Raw genomic sequence first — 13,464 nt, 5'->3', positions numbered from 1 at the left:
GGGAGTGGGGGTGAAGAGGACGCCGTGCCTCTGTCTGCAGAGTTTCCCTGTGATGTGCAGAATGTTGCCGGTCCTGCCTGCAAGAAGGCTGCGGCTGCCGTGTCTGCAGCGAGTAGGACTGGAGAAGCTGATTTATGTGCTGTGACTGAGGTTGCCCCGAGTCCCCCCGCTGTGGAGAGTCAGGCTGGGGCTGTGCAGAGAGATTTTGTGGAGGAAACCCCCCCAGAGCAGCTCCCCGAAGATGTGCCCGGCTCTCAAGCAGAGCGGGATTCCCCCGATGCCAGTGACGTCACCAGCTCAGCTGTTGCTGAGCGGGACCCGCAGCGTGAGCCTGGAGAGCATGCTGAGGCTTCCCTGACCCCTGCCACCAGTACCGAAGCCTCCCCCGTGCTTCTCATCAGCCAGGCAGAGGTGCCTGATGTCTGCACAGACTCCCAGCGGCCTGCCATGGACGCTAGTAGCCGCAGGTCCGCTGGGAGCAGTAGTGCCACAGTCCCTGGAGCCGGCTCAGCCGACGAGAACGAGAGGAATGCAGGTGGGGAAACAGCTGTACAGTCAGCTGATCCCCTGCACAATCCTGACTCCACCCCTTCTTCTGCTCTCTCGCAGAAGACTCTGCCAGCACATTCCAGCCCTGTGAAAAGCGCAGGGAAAAAGATAAAGGCTGACACTGCTGTGGGGAGATCCCAGCAGGGGACTCCCTCTTTTCCCTCCAAAAAAAAACGGCTCCCTAAATTCAAATAAAGGAGGGAAATCGGCCAGCATGATGTCAGAGGAGGTGGGAGGAGGTTATGCAAATGAGGAGGAGGAGAGTGAGATGGACATAACTGACCCTGGGAAAGTGGAAGGGGAGAAAGAGGTGGTGATAGAAGAGAGTGACAGCGATTATCCACCACCTTATCAGGAAAGAAAAGAGCCTGTGACGGAATCAGAGAGTGATGACACCCATGTGTCAAAAATGCGTATTGTCAGTGACATTTCTGAGGGAGAGTTAAAAGTTGATATGACGCAGTCTCCTGTACCCCCTAGCTGGAAAAACACCAAACCAGCTAGGAGGATTAACCCAGAGGTGCCTGGGCCGAGTGCTGCTGGAGATTCTGGTCCAGAGGACTGGAATATGGCGGAGTCAAAGAAACAAAAAAGGAAGAGAAATAGAAAAGGAAAGCAGGAGCCCGCTACAGTGGGCTTAAGGAAGAGTCCCAGGGCATCCAAGAAGTGATGATGGCTGAGTGTAGGGTGCATAACACGTGGTGTCTTTTGGTGATGGTCCTGTCCCTGCTGTCTGTAAATGTGAGGGGGATCGGCTCCTCATACCGCCGGGCTGCAGTCCTGCAGGACCTCGCAAATTTTAGGGCGGATATTTTTTGTCTGCAGGAGTGTATATTGAAGACGGTACCAGGCTCTGGGGAATGGGCAGGGGGCAATGCCATCTGGTCCCCTGCCTGCCAGAGTAGGAATGAGGGCATTGGCGTGCTGTTTAATAACCCAGGCATAAAGGTTTTGTCACATGCTGTCATCATTCCGGGAAGGATGATGGTTGTGAATTTTGATTTCTTTGGTTCCCAGTACCGTCTTTTTAACTGTTACGCTCCTGCAGACAAGAAAGAGAGGGCGGAGTTTTTGGAGGTGCTCAAGTTCAATCTGCCAGGCCGCATTAAGACCATTGTGGCCGGCGATCTGAACTGTATAAGATCGGTTGGGGATCGAGTGGGGTCAGGAGAGACCAAGCTGGACTCCACCAGTAGGATCCTCAACCAGATTGTGACAGATTTTGGACTGCAGGATGCAGCTTTGGCGGCAGGCAGTAGGGACAGGGAATATACTTACTTTTCAGATACGGGCACGGTTAAGTCACGCATAGATTACTTTTTACTTTCTAGGTATGTGTTGGTTTCTGCTGTCTCTTATCACCAGGTCACTTTTTCTGATCACAGAGCCATTCTTTGTTCCTTGGAAGCGTCTGAGAGAGTGGTGTTTGGGAAGGGAGTCTGGAAGTTGAATGTGGAGTTGTTGGAGGATGTGGATGTACTTGAAAGATTTAGGGTGGAATATGCAGGATGGGTGCGCAGGAAGAGAGGTTTTGTGGATTTGTTGGAATGGTGGGATTGGGTGAAGAGGAGGATTTCTGGCTTTTTCAGGAATCTGGCGTATGAGAAGAGGTGTTTGCAGAGAGAGGAGGAAGAAAGGTGGAAAGTGAGATTGCAGTATCTGGTGAAGATGAAGGTATGGGGGTATGAGGTGGAGGAAGAGTTGGAGGAGGCAAGACAGCGAATGAAGAGAATGTTGATGGAACGTGGGAAGAGGATTGTGTATCAGGCGAAAGTGAGAGATTTGGAAGAGGGGGAGTCTTGCTCCCGTTTCTTCTTTAAGAAGGTGGTGTCCAGTAGGGAAGTGTTAGAGTCAGTGGTGGTGGATGAGAAAGAAGTGGTTGGTTCTGAGGTGGTGGAAGAGGTGCAGAAGTTTTATGTGGATTTGTATGGAGGAGGAAATGTTGTGTCGGATGTGGAGATGGAAGAGTATTGTGAAGAGGTGTTGGAGGAGTGTTTGGATCCGTTGGAGGTGCAGCAGTTGAAAGAGTCGGTGGCCACGGAGGAGGTATGGGCGGCAGTGGGTGCCATGCAAACAGGCAAGACTCCAGGCAAGGATGGGCTCCCAGTGGAGTTTTTTAGGTGGGCCTGGCCTATCATTGGTGGGGAAGTGGTGGAGGTGGTCCAGGAGGTTTTTTCTTCTGGACGGTTGTCCCCATCAATGCGGGAGGGAGTCATCACCCTGATTTATAAGAAAGGAGACAAAAAACTGATAAAAAATTGGAGGCCGATTTCGCTGTTAAATGTGGACTACAAGATAGTGGCGAAATTGGTCGCAAACAGGTTAAGGAGTGTGATAGCATCTATGATTGGAGAGGGGCAGACCTGTGCGGTCCCCGGTCGAAGAAGCGTCGATAACCTGGTTTTGTTAAGGGACATGATAAATTTTTCACAGGAAAATAAAGTGCCGATGGTCATTGAGGGTATCGATTTGGAAAAGGCATTTGATAGAGTATCACACTCCTTCCTGTTCGGGGTGATGGCAAAATTAGGGGTCCCTGATTGTCTCCTAAAAGTTATTAGAAGTTTTTACACTGGAATTTCGAGCCAAGTCTTGGTAAATGGGGTTTTGTCCAGGTCATTCCCCGTTTTGTCCGGAGTCAGGCAGGGGTGTCCGCTGTCGCCTATGGCTTTTATTTGTGTGGTGGAGCCTTTGCTGAGGTATGTCCAGCGGGATAAAGTGGTGAAAGGGTTTGTTGTGCCAGGTGGTGGTGGAGAGCAGGTGAAGTATTTGGCTTATATGGATGATGTGTCATTTGTGGGCGGGTCTCAGGCTGATATTGACAGGGTGAATTTGCATGTGAAGGTGTTTTGTGGAATGTCTGGAATGGCTGTGAATTGGGAGAAGTCCCAACTGGTTTCCTTTGGGAGGCCTGTACCTTTGAAAGTGGAGAAAGTGCCGGTGAGTCAGGAGATCAAGGTGTTGGGTGTGGTGTTTGATGCAGAGATGAAAGGTAGAAAGACTTTGGATGAGGTGAAAGGAAAAGTGGTAAGAAAGTTGAATTTGTGGAGGTTGCGGAAGTTGTCCTTTTCAGGGAAAGTGTTGGTGGTGAAAGCTGTGATATTGCCGTTGTTGTTGTATTTTTGTTTGGTCTTGCCTCCTGGCAAAAGGTGGATGCAAGAGGTGCAGAGAATGTTGTTTGTCTTCTTCTGGGGTTCAAAGATGGAGAGGGTGGCACGGGTGACGGTTCACAAGGGTGTGTCTCTGGGTGGTTGGGACTTCCCTGATGTTGCTTCCTTTTTGTCTCTGCACTATCTGGTGTCTGTCCGTAGAGTGTTGGAGTCAGAGGGGAGGGTGAAGGATTTTGTAAGGTACTTGGGAGGATGGTTGTGGAACAGGTTGGGATGGGTCGCTAAGGATTTAAGCAAGCCTGTTGCATACACTACTACATCATGCTACCAAAAAGTTAAAGGAATTCTGGACAATTTCAATATGGCAGGAGCAGCCTTAACAGACATAAACAAGCAGAATATAAAAAAATGGATCACAAGAAATGATATAATATGTTATATAAAAGGAATGACAAGTGCACAAGCGGAGACAGTATGGAAAAGAATGAGTATTAAAGGAATAACAAACAGGCAAAAAGATGTTGTCTGGATGGCTCTGGTGTCAGCGCTCCCTACTAGGGTTTTTTGCAAATTGAGGGGTATGACTCCCTCAGGAAGGTGTCCAAGAGAAGGGTGTGGAGGGGAAGAGGATGTGGACCACGTGTTTTGGGATTGTGATTTTGCAAAGGGTTTTCGGAGGAAGTTGAGGAAATTTTTAGAGGTGGTGGTGGAGGTTAGGGTCACATCTCTTTCAATGGTGATGGGTGGAGTGTCACTGGGTGCAAAGGAGAAGGATAGGAAGGGGTGGATTGTGTTCTCCGTACTTAAGGAAGTTTTGTGGGATGTAAGAAACTTAATAGTATTCCAGAAGGAGGAGTTGTCACTTGAAGCAGTGTGCAATATTTTCTTAGCAAGATTGTATGTGGTGTACCTGGCGGAAAAAAAAGGTGTTGGAGAGGAGAAGGCACAAGAATTGTGGAAGCAAAAGGAGTGGAGCTCATTGCTCTAAAATGTTTTGTTTTCTTTTTATTGATAAAGAACAGACTTAATAAAAGCCGGCATGATGATTGAACAGTGAAGGAAGGGCAAGATCGCTGCCAACCTGATGGAGAGATCCGTGTGAGGGCTGGTTTTTAAGTGATTTTAATCTGAAAGGCTTTTTAAAAAAAAAAAAAAAAAAAAAAAAAAAAATCCGAAACAGTCTGTATGCATGTTGGATTATTATGGCTCTGTACATATTAACAAGCTGACACATCATTGCATTCCAGCGGTTCTGGAGGTGTGTTTAGCTTCTAAGGGTACAATGGTTAATTTGCATATATTCAGCAGTGGTGCCTGGGAGACATCTCGAGCTCACTCCAACCTGAATTATCGCAAATTCTTTCTGTTTTAGGAAAGCAAACTTTTGTTTTTCTTAACATCTTAGTAAGGGGGCTTTTAGGACCATTGTAGTCCCTTACACACCCCAATGAGTTCTGGGTCACCATGAGCTTGCTGGTTAGTCTGTACCTCTCGGATTTACAAGCCCTACTCCATAGAGCCAAATTAATCCATGCCATGCACTGATGAGGATCAAACAATCCGAAACAGTCTGTATGCATGTTGGATTATTATGGCTCTGTACATATTAACAAGCTGACACATCATTGCATTCCAGCGGTTCTGGAGGTGTGTTTAGCTTCTAAGGGTACAATGGTTAATTTGCATATATTCAGCAGTGGTGCCTGGGAGACATCTCGAGCTCACTCCAACCTGAATTATCGCAAATTCTTTCTGTTTTAGGAAAGCAAACTTTTGTTTTTCTGTTAAATGTAATGACACAAGAATAGATATCTTGGGGTTGATGCGGAAGAACACCAAATGTTATTGTTGTTGTGTTGTAATGTTTGTTAATGTGTAAATATATCACAAAATCAATAAAAATTCTCTTTAAAAAAAAAAAAAAAAAAAGATTGATCTGTGCAGCTGACATCATATCCTGGGTGTGGGTTGTGATGGTGTGGCTAGGGTCTTTGTACAGCGTATGACCCTTGTCATATAGCTGAGGGTACAGCTGTACCCTCACTATGAGCTCCTCTGTGGAGAAAGTTTTTCTCCCTACATCCACGCCGCTGCTTTTTGCAGGAGCAGCGGCGCGCCCTCCTCTCTTCTTCTTCGGCGCCATCTTGAAAGGAACTGACGTCATACAGGAAACACAAAAGAATGCTGGCAACTGCGGAGGGAAACGCACGCTAAAACGCAATAGTACGCGTTTATTATAAGCGTCCATAGACTTTCATTGCGTCCGTTTCTATGCGTGACGCACAGAACTGCATGCAGCAATGCGGATAAGAATCGTATGCATCTCATACGCATACATGTGAACTAGCCCATTCAAAACCATTACGAGCCGTTTCTATGCATATTTGCTACCCGTACGCGTTCCCTGAAAACGCCTAGGAACGCGCATAGTATGAACAGGCCCTAAAGTTTTTTTTAAATCAGTTTTTATGGTTTATGAAAGCAGATAGAAATGAATGAAAAGCATGTGGTAAACATGTGGTAGGTATTGCTATACTTACAACTTTAGCTGTAATAGGGGTAACCAGTTATAAATAGCATTTCACCTGTCTTTTTGTAATAGAAACCTTCACTGAAAACTTCAATGTTCATATTGTACTAGAACATGAAAAATATACAAAGCATTAGTCTTGTTACTGCTGCTATTATTATTATACTTTGTCAGTTTGCAGATTTTTCCCTTTAATCTCAGCATGTTCCATTATACAAGATGTTTGTTTAAAAATAACTCATTACCATATTAGCTGAGCTCTTATGACAATGTGTTCTTGTATTATTAATTCAAGTCACTTTCACTTAGCGCACATTAAAACCGACCTTGACATTTGCCTGGTCAAGCTACATCTCCCGGATTATGATGTCTGCCGGATTTATTAGTCTACTTGCTGTTTGAAAATATTATCACGGCTAGGAGATCTCTCCCGACAAGCTGAAGTTCACTTACTAGAAAAAAAAAAGTACAGAAAGGCATTTTCTCTGCCAACCTATCATATGTTAACATACTTATAATCTGTACTGAAATAATGGCAGTCAGCCTATTGGATGGGATGGGATAGAATGGGATGGACAACCCTTTATCAGTCCAAGTCAGAGAAAGAAATACCCAGACATTTACAGTGGCTTGCAAAAGTATTCAGCCCCCTTGAAGTTTTCCACATTTTGTCATATTACTGCCACAAACATGAATCAATTTTATTGGAATTCCATGTGAAAGACCAATACAAAGTGGTGTACACGTGAGAAGTGGAACAAACATCATACATGATTCCAAACATTTTTTACAAATCAATAAGTGCAAAGTGGGGTATGCGTAATTATTCAGCCCTCTGAGTCAATACTTTGTAGAACCACCTTTTGCTGCAATTACAGCTGCCAGTCTTTTAGGGTATGTCTCTGCCAGCTTTGCACATCTAGAGACTGAAATCCTTGCCCATTTTTCTTTGCAAAACAGCTCCAGCTCAGTCAGATTAGAGGGACAGCGTTTGTGAACAGCAGTTTTCAGATCTTGCCACAGATTCTCGATTGGATTTAGATCTGGACTTTGACTGGGCCATTCTAACACATGGATATGTTTTGTTTTAAACCATTCCATTGTTTCCCTGGCTTTATGTTTAGGGTCGTTGTCCTGCTGAAAGGTGAACCTCCACCCCAGTCTCAAGTCTTTTGCAGACTCCAAGAGGTTTTCTTTCAAGATTGCCCTGTATTTGGCTCCATACATCTTCCCATCAACTCTGACCAGCTTCCCTGTCCCTGCTGAATAAAAGCACCCCTAGAGCATGAAGCTGCCACCACCATATTTGACAGTGGGGATGGTGTGTTCTGAGTGATGTGCAGTTTTAGTTTACCGTCACACATAGCGTTTTGCATTTTGGCCAAAAAGTTCCATTTTGGTCTCATCTGACCAGAGCACCTTCTTCCACATGTTTTCTGTGTCCCCCACATGGCTTGTGGCAAACTGCAAATGGGATTTCCTATGCTTTTCTGTTCACAATGGCTTTCTTCTTGCCACGCTTGTATAAAGGCCAACTTTGTGCAGTGCACGACTAATAGTTGTCCTATGGACAGATTCCCCCACCTGAGCTGTAGATCTCTGCAGCTCGTCCAGAGTCACCATGGGCCTTTTGACTGCATTTCTGATCAGCGCTCTTCTTGTTTGGCCTGTGAGTTTAGGTGGACGGCCTTGTCTTGGTAGGTTTACAGTTGTACCATACTCCTTTCATTTCTGAATGATCGCTTGAACAGTGTTCCGTGGGATGTTCAATGCTTTTGAAATATTTTTGTAGCCTAAGCCTGCTTTAAATTTCTCAATAACTTTATCCCTGACCTGTCTGGTGTGTTCATTAGACTTCATGGTGTTGTTGCTCCCAATATTTTCTTAGACAACCTCTGAGGCCGTCACAGAGCAGCTGTATTTGTACTGACATTAGATTACACACAGGTGCACTCTATTTAGTCATTAGCACTCATCAGGCAATGTCTATGGGCAACTGACTGCACTCAATCCAAAGGGGGCTGAATAATTACGCACATGCCACTTTGCAGTTATTGATTTTTAAAAAATGTTTGGAATCATGTATGATTTTCGTTCCACTTCTCACGTGTACACCACTTTGTATTGGTCTTTCACGTGGAATTCCAATAAAATTGATTCATGTTTGTGGCAGTAATGTGACAAAATGTGGAAAACTTCAAGGGGGCCAAATACTTTTGCCACCCACTGTTTACCCAGGGATCAAGATTCTGGCTTAATTTAGACCCATTGTGCAGATGTTTTTTGTTCACGTTACATGGCTAAAAATAGGCAAGCTGTGGGGATGTACAGTAGATGAAATATAATGCAATTTTTAATTTTTACCCAAGCAGTTTAACAGTAGCAGTGGTGCAGCAATAGAGCCCCTTTATACCCTTGTACCCAGCATTGTATGTATATTAATTACATGGTACAGACCACCACAACTTGCTTTTCAAGTGCAGCCTCTGTGTGTGAGAGGTATAAGGAAGGAAAAGGAATAGTTTGTTAATGATTTATGACTATTTAAAGCACATTTAGAGGTGATCATTACCATAACAGTACCATTAAAGAGTCAATGCAACTGGAGGAAGCCCCCTGACCTCTCCCCCCCCCCCCCTCATTACCATGCCTCTGAACAGTAAGCACTTTCAGCCATGAACAGAAATGTCTCCAAATGTGTAATGCTGGATACACACCATGCGTTTCCGCGTCGAATGCGTCCGTCGATACGCGTCGATTCGATTATTTCCGAGCATTTCCGAACGAATTTCGATGATTTTTAGGTTGATTGCCATGTAAAGTATGGCAAATCGACCTAACGATCCATGGAAGCTTGAATCGGACATGTCGGAAATAATCGAATCGATGCGTATCGACGGACGCATCGAACGCGGAAACGCATGGTGTGTATCCAGCATAAGTCTCCACTGGGAACCATGCTGACAAATGAAAGCTATCACCTTCTGATCATTTAGTCAACAGCCCTTTTGGCTAATTGATTGGCAGATGTTATATTTTATTTACTAGCACTGTTTGTACTTCCTGGCACAGCCTCCATTTACTGAGATTGGCATAAGAGGATTTTCCACTCATCACAGTTAAATATAAAAATCTGGTTGGTGATGAAAATTTTGTGTTAATTGTGATCATTTGTTTTGTATTTCCCCATCAAATTGTTTCTTGTGTTATATACTTTATTAGGCATTACATGTCTGCTGTATCTCCCAGAATCATGAGTGTTGTAGTTTTCAATAATTTAGTCATCATAATTACAAGTTGAACTGAGGTGATTAGATACTCAGAGCAGGATATTAAGCCTTTAAGATGGTTAGGGTTAGGGAGTTTAGTGTGCTGGGAGGTGTTAACTTTGAAGGGGAGTTTGGGGTTAGGTACTAGAAAGGAGTCAACCTTAAAGGTTAGGGTTAGGTGGCAAGAAGGAGTTAATCTTGCTCATGAGCTTGGGATTAGGTATTAGGAAAGGGTTAAGGATACCAGTAAGGTTAAGGTTAGGGGCCAGGAAGAGTAAAACATTGAGCGGAAAGATAAGGTTGGGGCCCAGGAAGGGTTCAACATTAAGGGGAAGCATTAAGTTAGGTTTCAGACGGCAAATTTCACCAGGGGTCAGTCACAGGTCGCCAAATGACAGGGAATGAATACGTAATACTTTTGGTAAAAGTGGTGCATAGTTAAACTGTTGCCCCAGTGCTCAACTAAACATCTTAAAATCATGCTTAGCTCAGAGCAGGACGAGTGCCAAAATAAGAAGCAGGCTGGTATAGACATTGGTTTTCTGCCTAATCCTACTGCAAATTTGTAAAGCATATTATAGTCATTGATGTCAAAGTGAAGTCAGGGCACTTGACCTGCGTACTCATTAAGTCAGAGACTTAAAAAATACTAAAGGCAGAGGACCAGCATGACAGACAACAAACTTGCATTATTAAGAAGAGGCCACTTATGGAGGCCACTATATTTATTTTGCATGATTCCTGTAACATTAGCATACATCAAAGGAACCATGAAGTGACATGTAGCATCACGAGATAAACGTGCATGTATAGTCCCCATTGTTCTTCAAACTAGCCCATGTTCCTTTTTTTTCCTTTTTTTTTTTCACTGTATGGTTAATCCAGAGCTTTGCAGTTAAGGAAGCTAGACTGCAACATAGCTCATTGGAAACTAATTAAAGGTCATAAAACTTTGTGGCTGATAAAAAAGCTCAGTAGATCAAGGTGTGTCCATATAGGAGCTGATTAGACATAAAAAATACTCCCACTCATGTACCTGAAACAGTCAAACTTTAAACCTAGATGTTTAAATTAAAAAAAGTAGTCCAGGAAAGTCCTATCTTGAATAAAGTCTATACAGTAGATTTATTTTTTGTGACTTTCACTTCAAGTTTCCTTTAAAAGCATGAAGAATATGATGGTTTGGAAACTGCCCCATTAAGGAATAATTAACCTGCAAATAGCGTAACTTCAATTTCCTCAAATGTTTGTTCGTTCATATGTTCATGGTTTTAGCCATTTTGCAGAAACCTAATAGTGTTCCTCTCTGATGTTACCTAGGTGTTGACCTTGGCTAGCAATGAGCGCATTTCATTGACTCCTTCTATGCGGCTGTTGTTTGAAATCAGTCACCTCCGAGCAGCTACACCTGCAACTGTATCTAGAGCCGGGATACTTTATGTCAACACGCAGGACCTGGGCTGGACCCCGTAAGTAAATGATCATAGAGTGTTTTTGCCTGACTAGCAATCATGTCAGTGTTCTGAACATTTAAAAAATAATTGCAGCTTAAACACAGACACTGCAAAATGCGACAGTAGTCCCTTGACTCTGAGGCCTGGGACCTACTTGCAATTGCAAAACACTGTAAAAAAACGCTAGTGTTTTTGAGAGCAATTTTGCCACTTAAAAACGGAGCAATTTCAGGGAAAGCGATTTTTGGTCCTACTTTCCCCTATGAAATTGCTTTAAAAATGCTGTAGACACTGTGATTGTGATTTTGGCAAATCACAAATGCTCCTGTGGGACCACTTCCATTGACTCTCATTAGCCTAGCGCTTTTGGAATTGCAGGCAGCAATCTAGTGGGTCCCAGGCCTTAGTATGAGTGGTCCCAATAATGCCATCTTCTGTCCATTCTTGCCCACAAAAAGGCTTTTTGTCTCCCATTGGAACAAATAGGAAGGGGGTGTTTTGGAGACCAGATGTACTGAAAGCTTGACTCTTCGTGGGATTTAGTACGAGTGCAGAATAATATATGTTTTATTAGCACCTAGCCTGTTTGGACTTTGCAATATAAAAATTCTACGTACCTGCTGCAACGGACCATAGATGGTCAGCGTTCCACCTCCTCACAGTCCCTTCTTCTCCCTCCCCAGCAGTTAGAAACAGATTCCTCTGCAGGTCACATGTTAAAATCTGATTGTGATCCTCAGTGTAGCCACACCTCCCAGTGCATAGGCTTTCAGTCAGTTGATAGGCATGGCTGCAGTTAGACAAGACAAGACACAGTACATTTATATTGTGATTTTCTGCTGGTGGACTCAAAGCACCAGAGCTGCAGCCTCTAGGGCATGTTCTATAGGAAGTTGCAGTGATAGGGAGTCTTGCCCAAGGTCCTCTACTGAATAGGTGCTGGCTTACTGAACACGAAGAGTTGAGATTCAAACTCTGGTCTCCTGTGTCAGAGGTGGAACCATAAACCAGTACATGTTCAGTCAACTCGCCCGTCCACCATTCTGACATGAGCAACTTAATTGCAGCTAGTACTTTGTAGCTCATGATGTGGGGGAATGAGGATGACCAAGCATAATCATGATGTTTACACCTTCCTCACCTGGCAAGGTCTATAGCTCCAGACCTGCTTGTCGGTGCCAAATAGAGAAGGCCCGAACAGTTCGCCGGCGGACAGTTTCTGGCGAATTTCTGCTGTTCGCGTTCTCCGCGAACTGCGAACATACAGCTTGTTTGACCAGCCTCTGTACATCATCATGGAGTCAAACTTTGACCCCTTACCTCACAGTCAGCAGATACATGGCAGCCAATCAGATAGCACCCCCTCCTGGACTCCCCACCCCCTATCAAAAAGCAGTTGCGGTGGCCATAATGGATTCATTATTTGCTGGCTGCTGACTGTTAGTGAGAGCAGATTCAGACTTGCTGCAGATAGGTAGGGAAAGCATTATCTAGGCCTGGGTTCTTGTTCCTCACTTGCTGTGAAAGTACCCCAAACAGCCCTTTTGAGGGCTAGCACATTGGTCTCCTGTGTTTTTTGTGTGTGTGACACTCCACAGCCCACTGACACCCAGAGTTGTGCGCACACTACTGCTGTTGCTACATTAACTTGCAGACACAGTGCCACTCCTGTGCATTATTATTTCACTGTATTCTGATAGTGCTATTGCATTTCTCTGTGTGTGACACTCCACAGCCAACTGACACCCAGAGCTGTGCTTAATGTTATTTCTGCCCTTTAAAGGGGAACTTCAGCCTAAACAAACATACTGTCATTAAGTTACATTAGTTATGTTAATTAGAATAGATAAGTAATATAATGTTTTACCCACCCTGTTTTAAAAGAACAGGCAAATGTTTGTGATTCATGGGGGCTGCCATCTTTGTCATGGGGGCAGCCATCTTTTTGGTTGAAAGGAGGTGAGAAGGAGCAGGAAACGCAGTTCCAACTGTCCTGTGTCCTGATTACCCCTCCCAGCTGCACACGCTAGGCTTCAAATGTCAAATTCAAAATGTAAAAAAAACAAAATTGCACCAAAACAGCAGAACGAGAGCAACAACATCAGAAATCCCATCATGCTTTGCACAGCATCAGGGGAAAAAAGCCCGGGCAGTTTTCTTCTGTGCAGCTAAAAATGAGGCTTGGATAAGAGAAACAAAGTTCTGATGCTGTGAAACTGTTAAAGAAACACCAAGCCTTTTCAGTGCTGCTGAGTTGATTTTTAGTCTGGAGGTTCACTTTAAGGATTAAAACCCGACTTTACGTCAACTTCGTAATTTTTGGTGGGACTTTTGGCATGGATCCCCCTCTGGCATGCCACAGTCCAAGTGTTAGACCCCTTGAAACAACTTTTCCATCACTTTTGTGGCTAGAAACAGTCTTTGTAGGTTTTAAAATTCGCCTGCCCATTGAAGTCTATGGCGGTTTGCTGAGTTCGCGAACATTTTCGGAAGTTCGCAAATTCTATGTTTGGGACATCTCTAGTGCCAGACCCCTGCAGGGACATCACTCC

At 44.3% G+C, this 13,464-nt stretch overlaps 1 protein-coding gene across 4 annotated transcripts in view; it reads left to right on the top strand.

Moving 5' to 3' along the window:
* LOC137524955 (dynein axonemal heavy chain 11-like) overlaps positions 1-13,464 on the top strand; it is a 378,600-nt gene that overhangs the window by 58,809 nt on the left and 306,327 nt on the right. For all 4 annotated transcript variants that reach the window (XM_068245507.1, XM_068245505.1, XM_068245508.1 and 1 more), the window contains one exon: positions 10,779-10,927. In XM_068245507.1, the coding sequence (XP_068101608.1) occupies positions 10,779-10,927 (149 nt within the window). The remainder of the gene's footprint in view (positions 1-10,778; positions 10,928-13,464) is intronic.

Source organism: Hyperolius riggenbachi, chromosome 7 (assembly GCF_040937935.1).
Source record: "Hyperolius riggenbachi isolate aHypRig1 chromosome 7, aHypRig1.pri, whole genome shotgun sequence".
Lineage (NCBI taxonomy): Eukaryota > Metazoa > Chordata > Amphibia > Anura > Hyperoliidae > Hyperolius > Hyperolius riggenbachi.
Note: the sequence above shows the minus strand (reverse complement) of the source record. Positions and strands in the feature narration are given on the sequence as shown.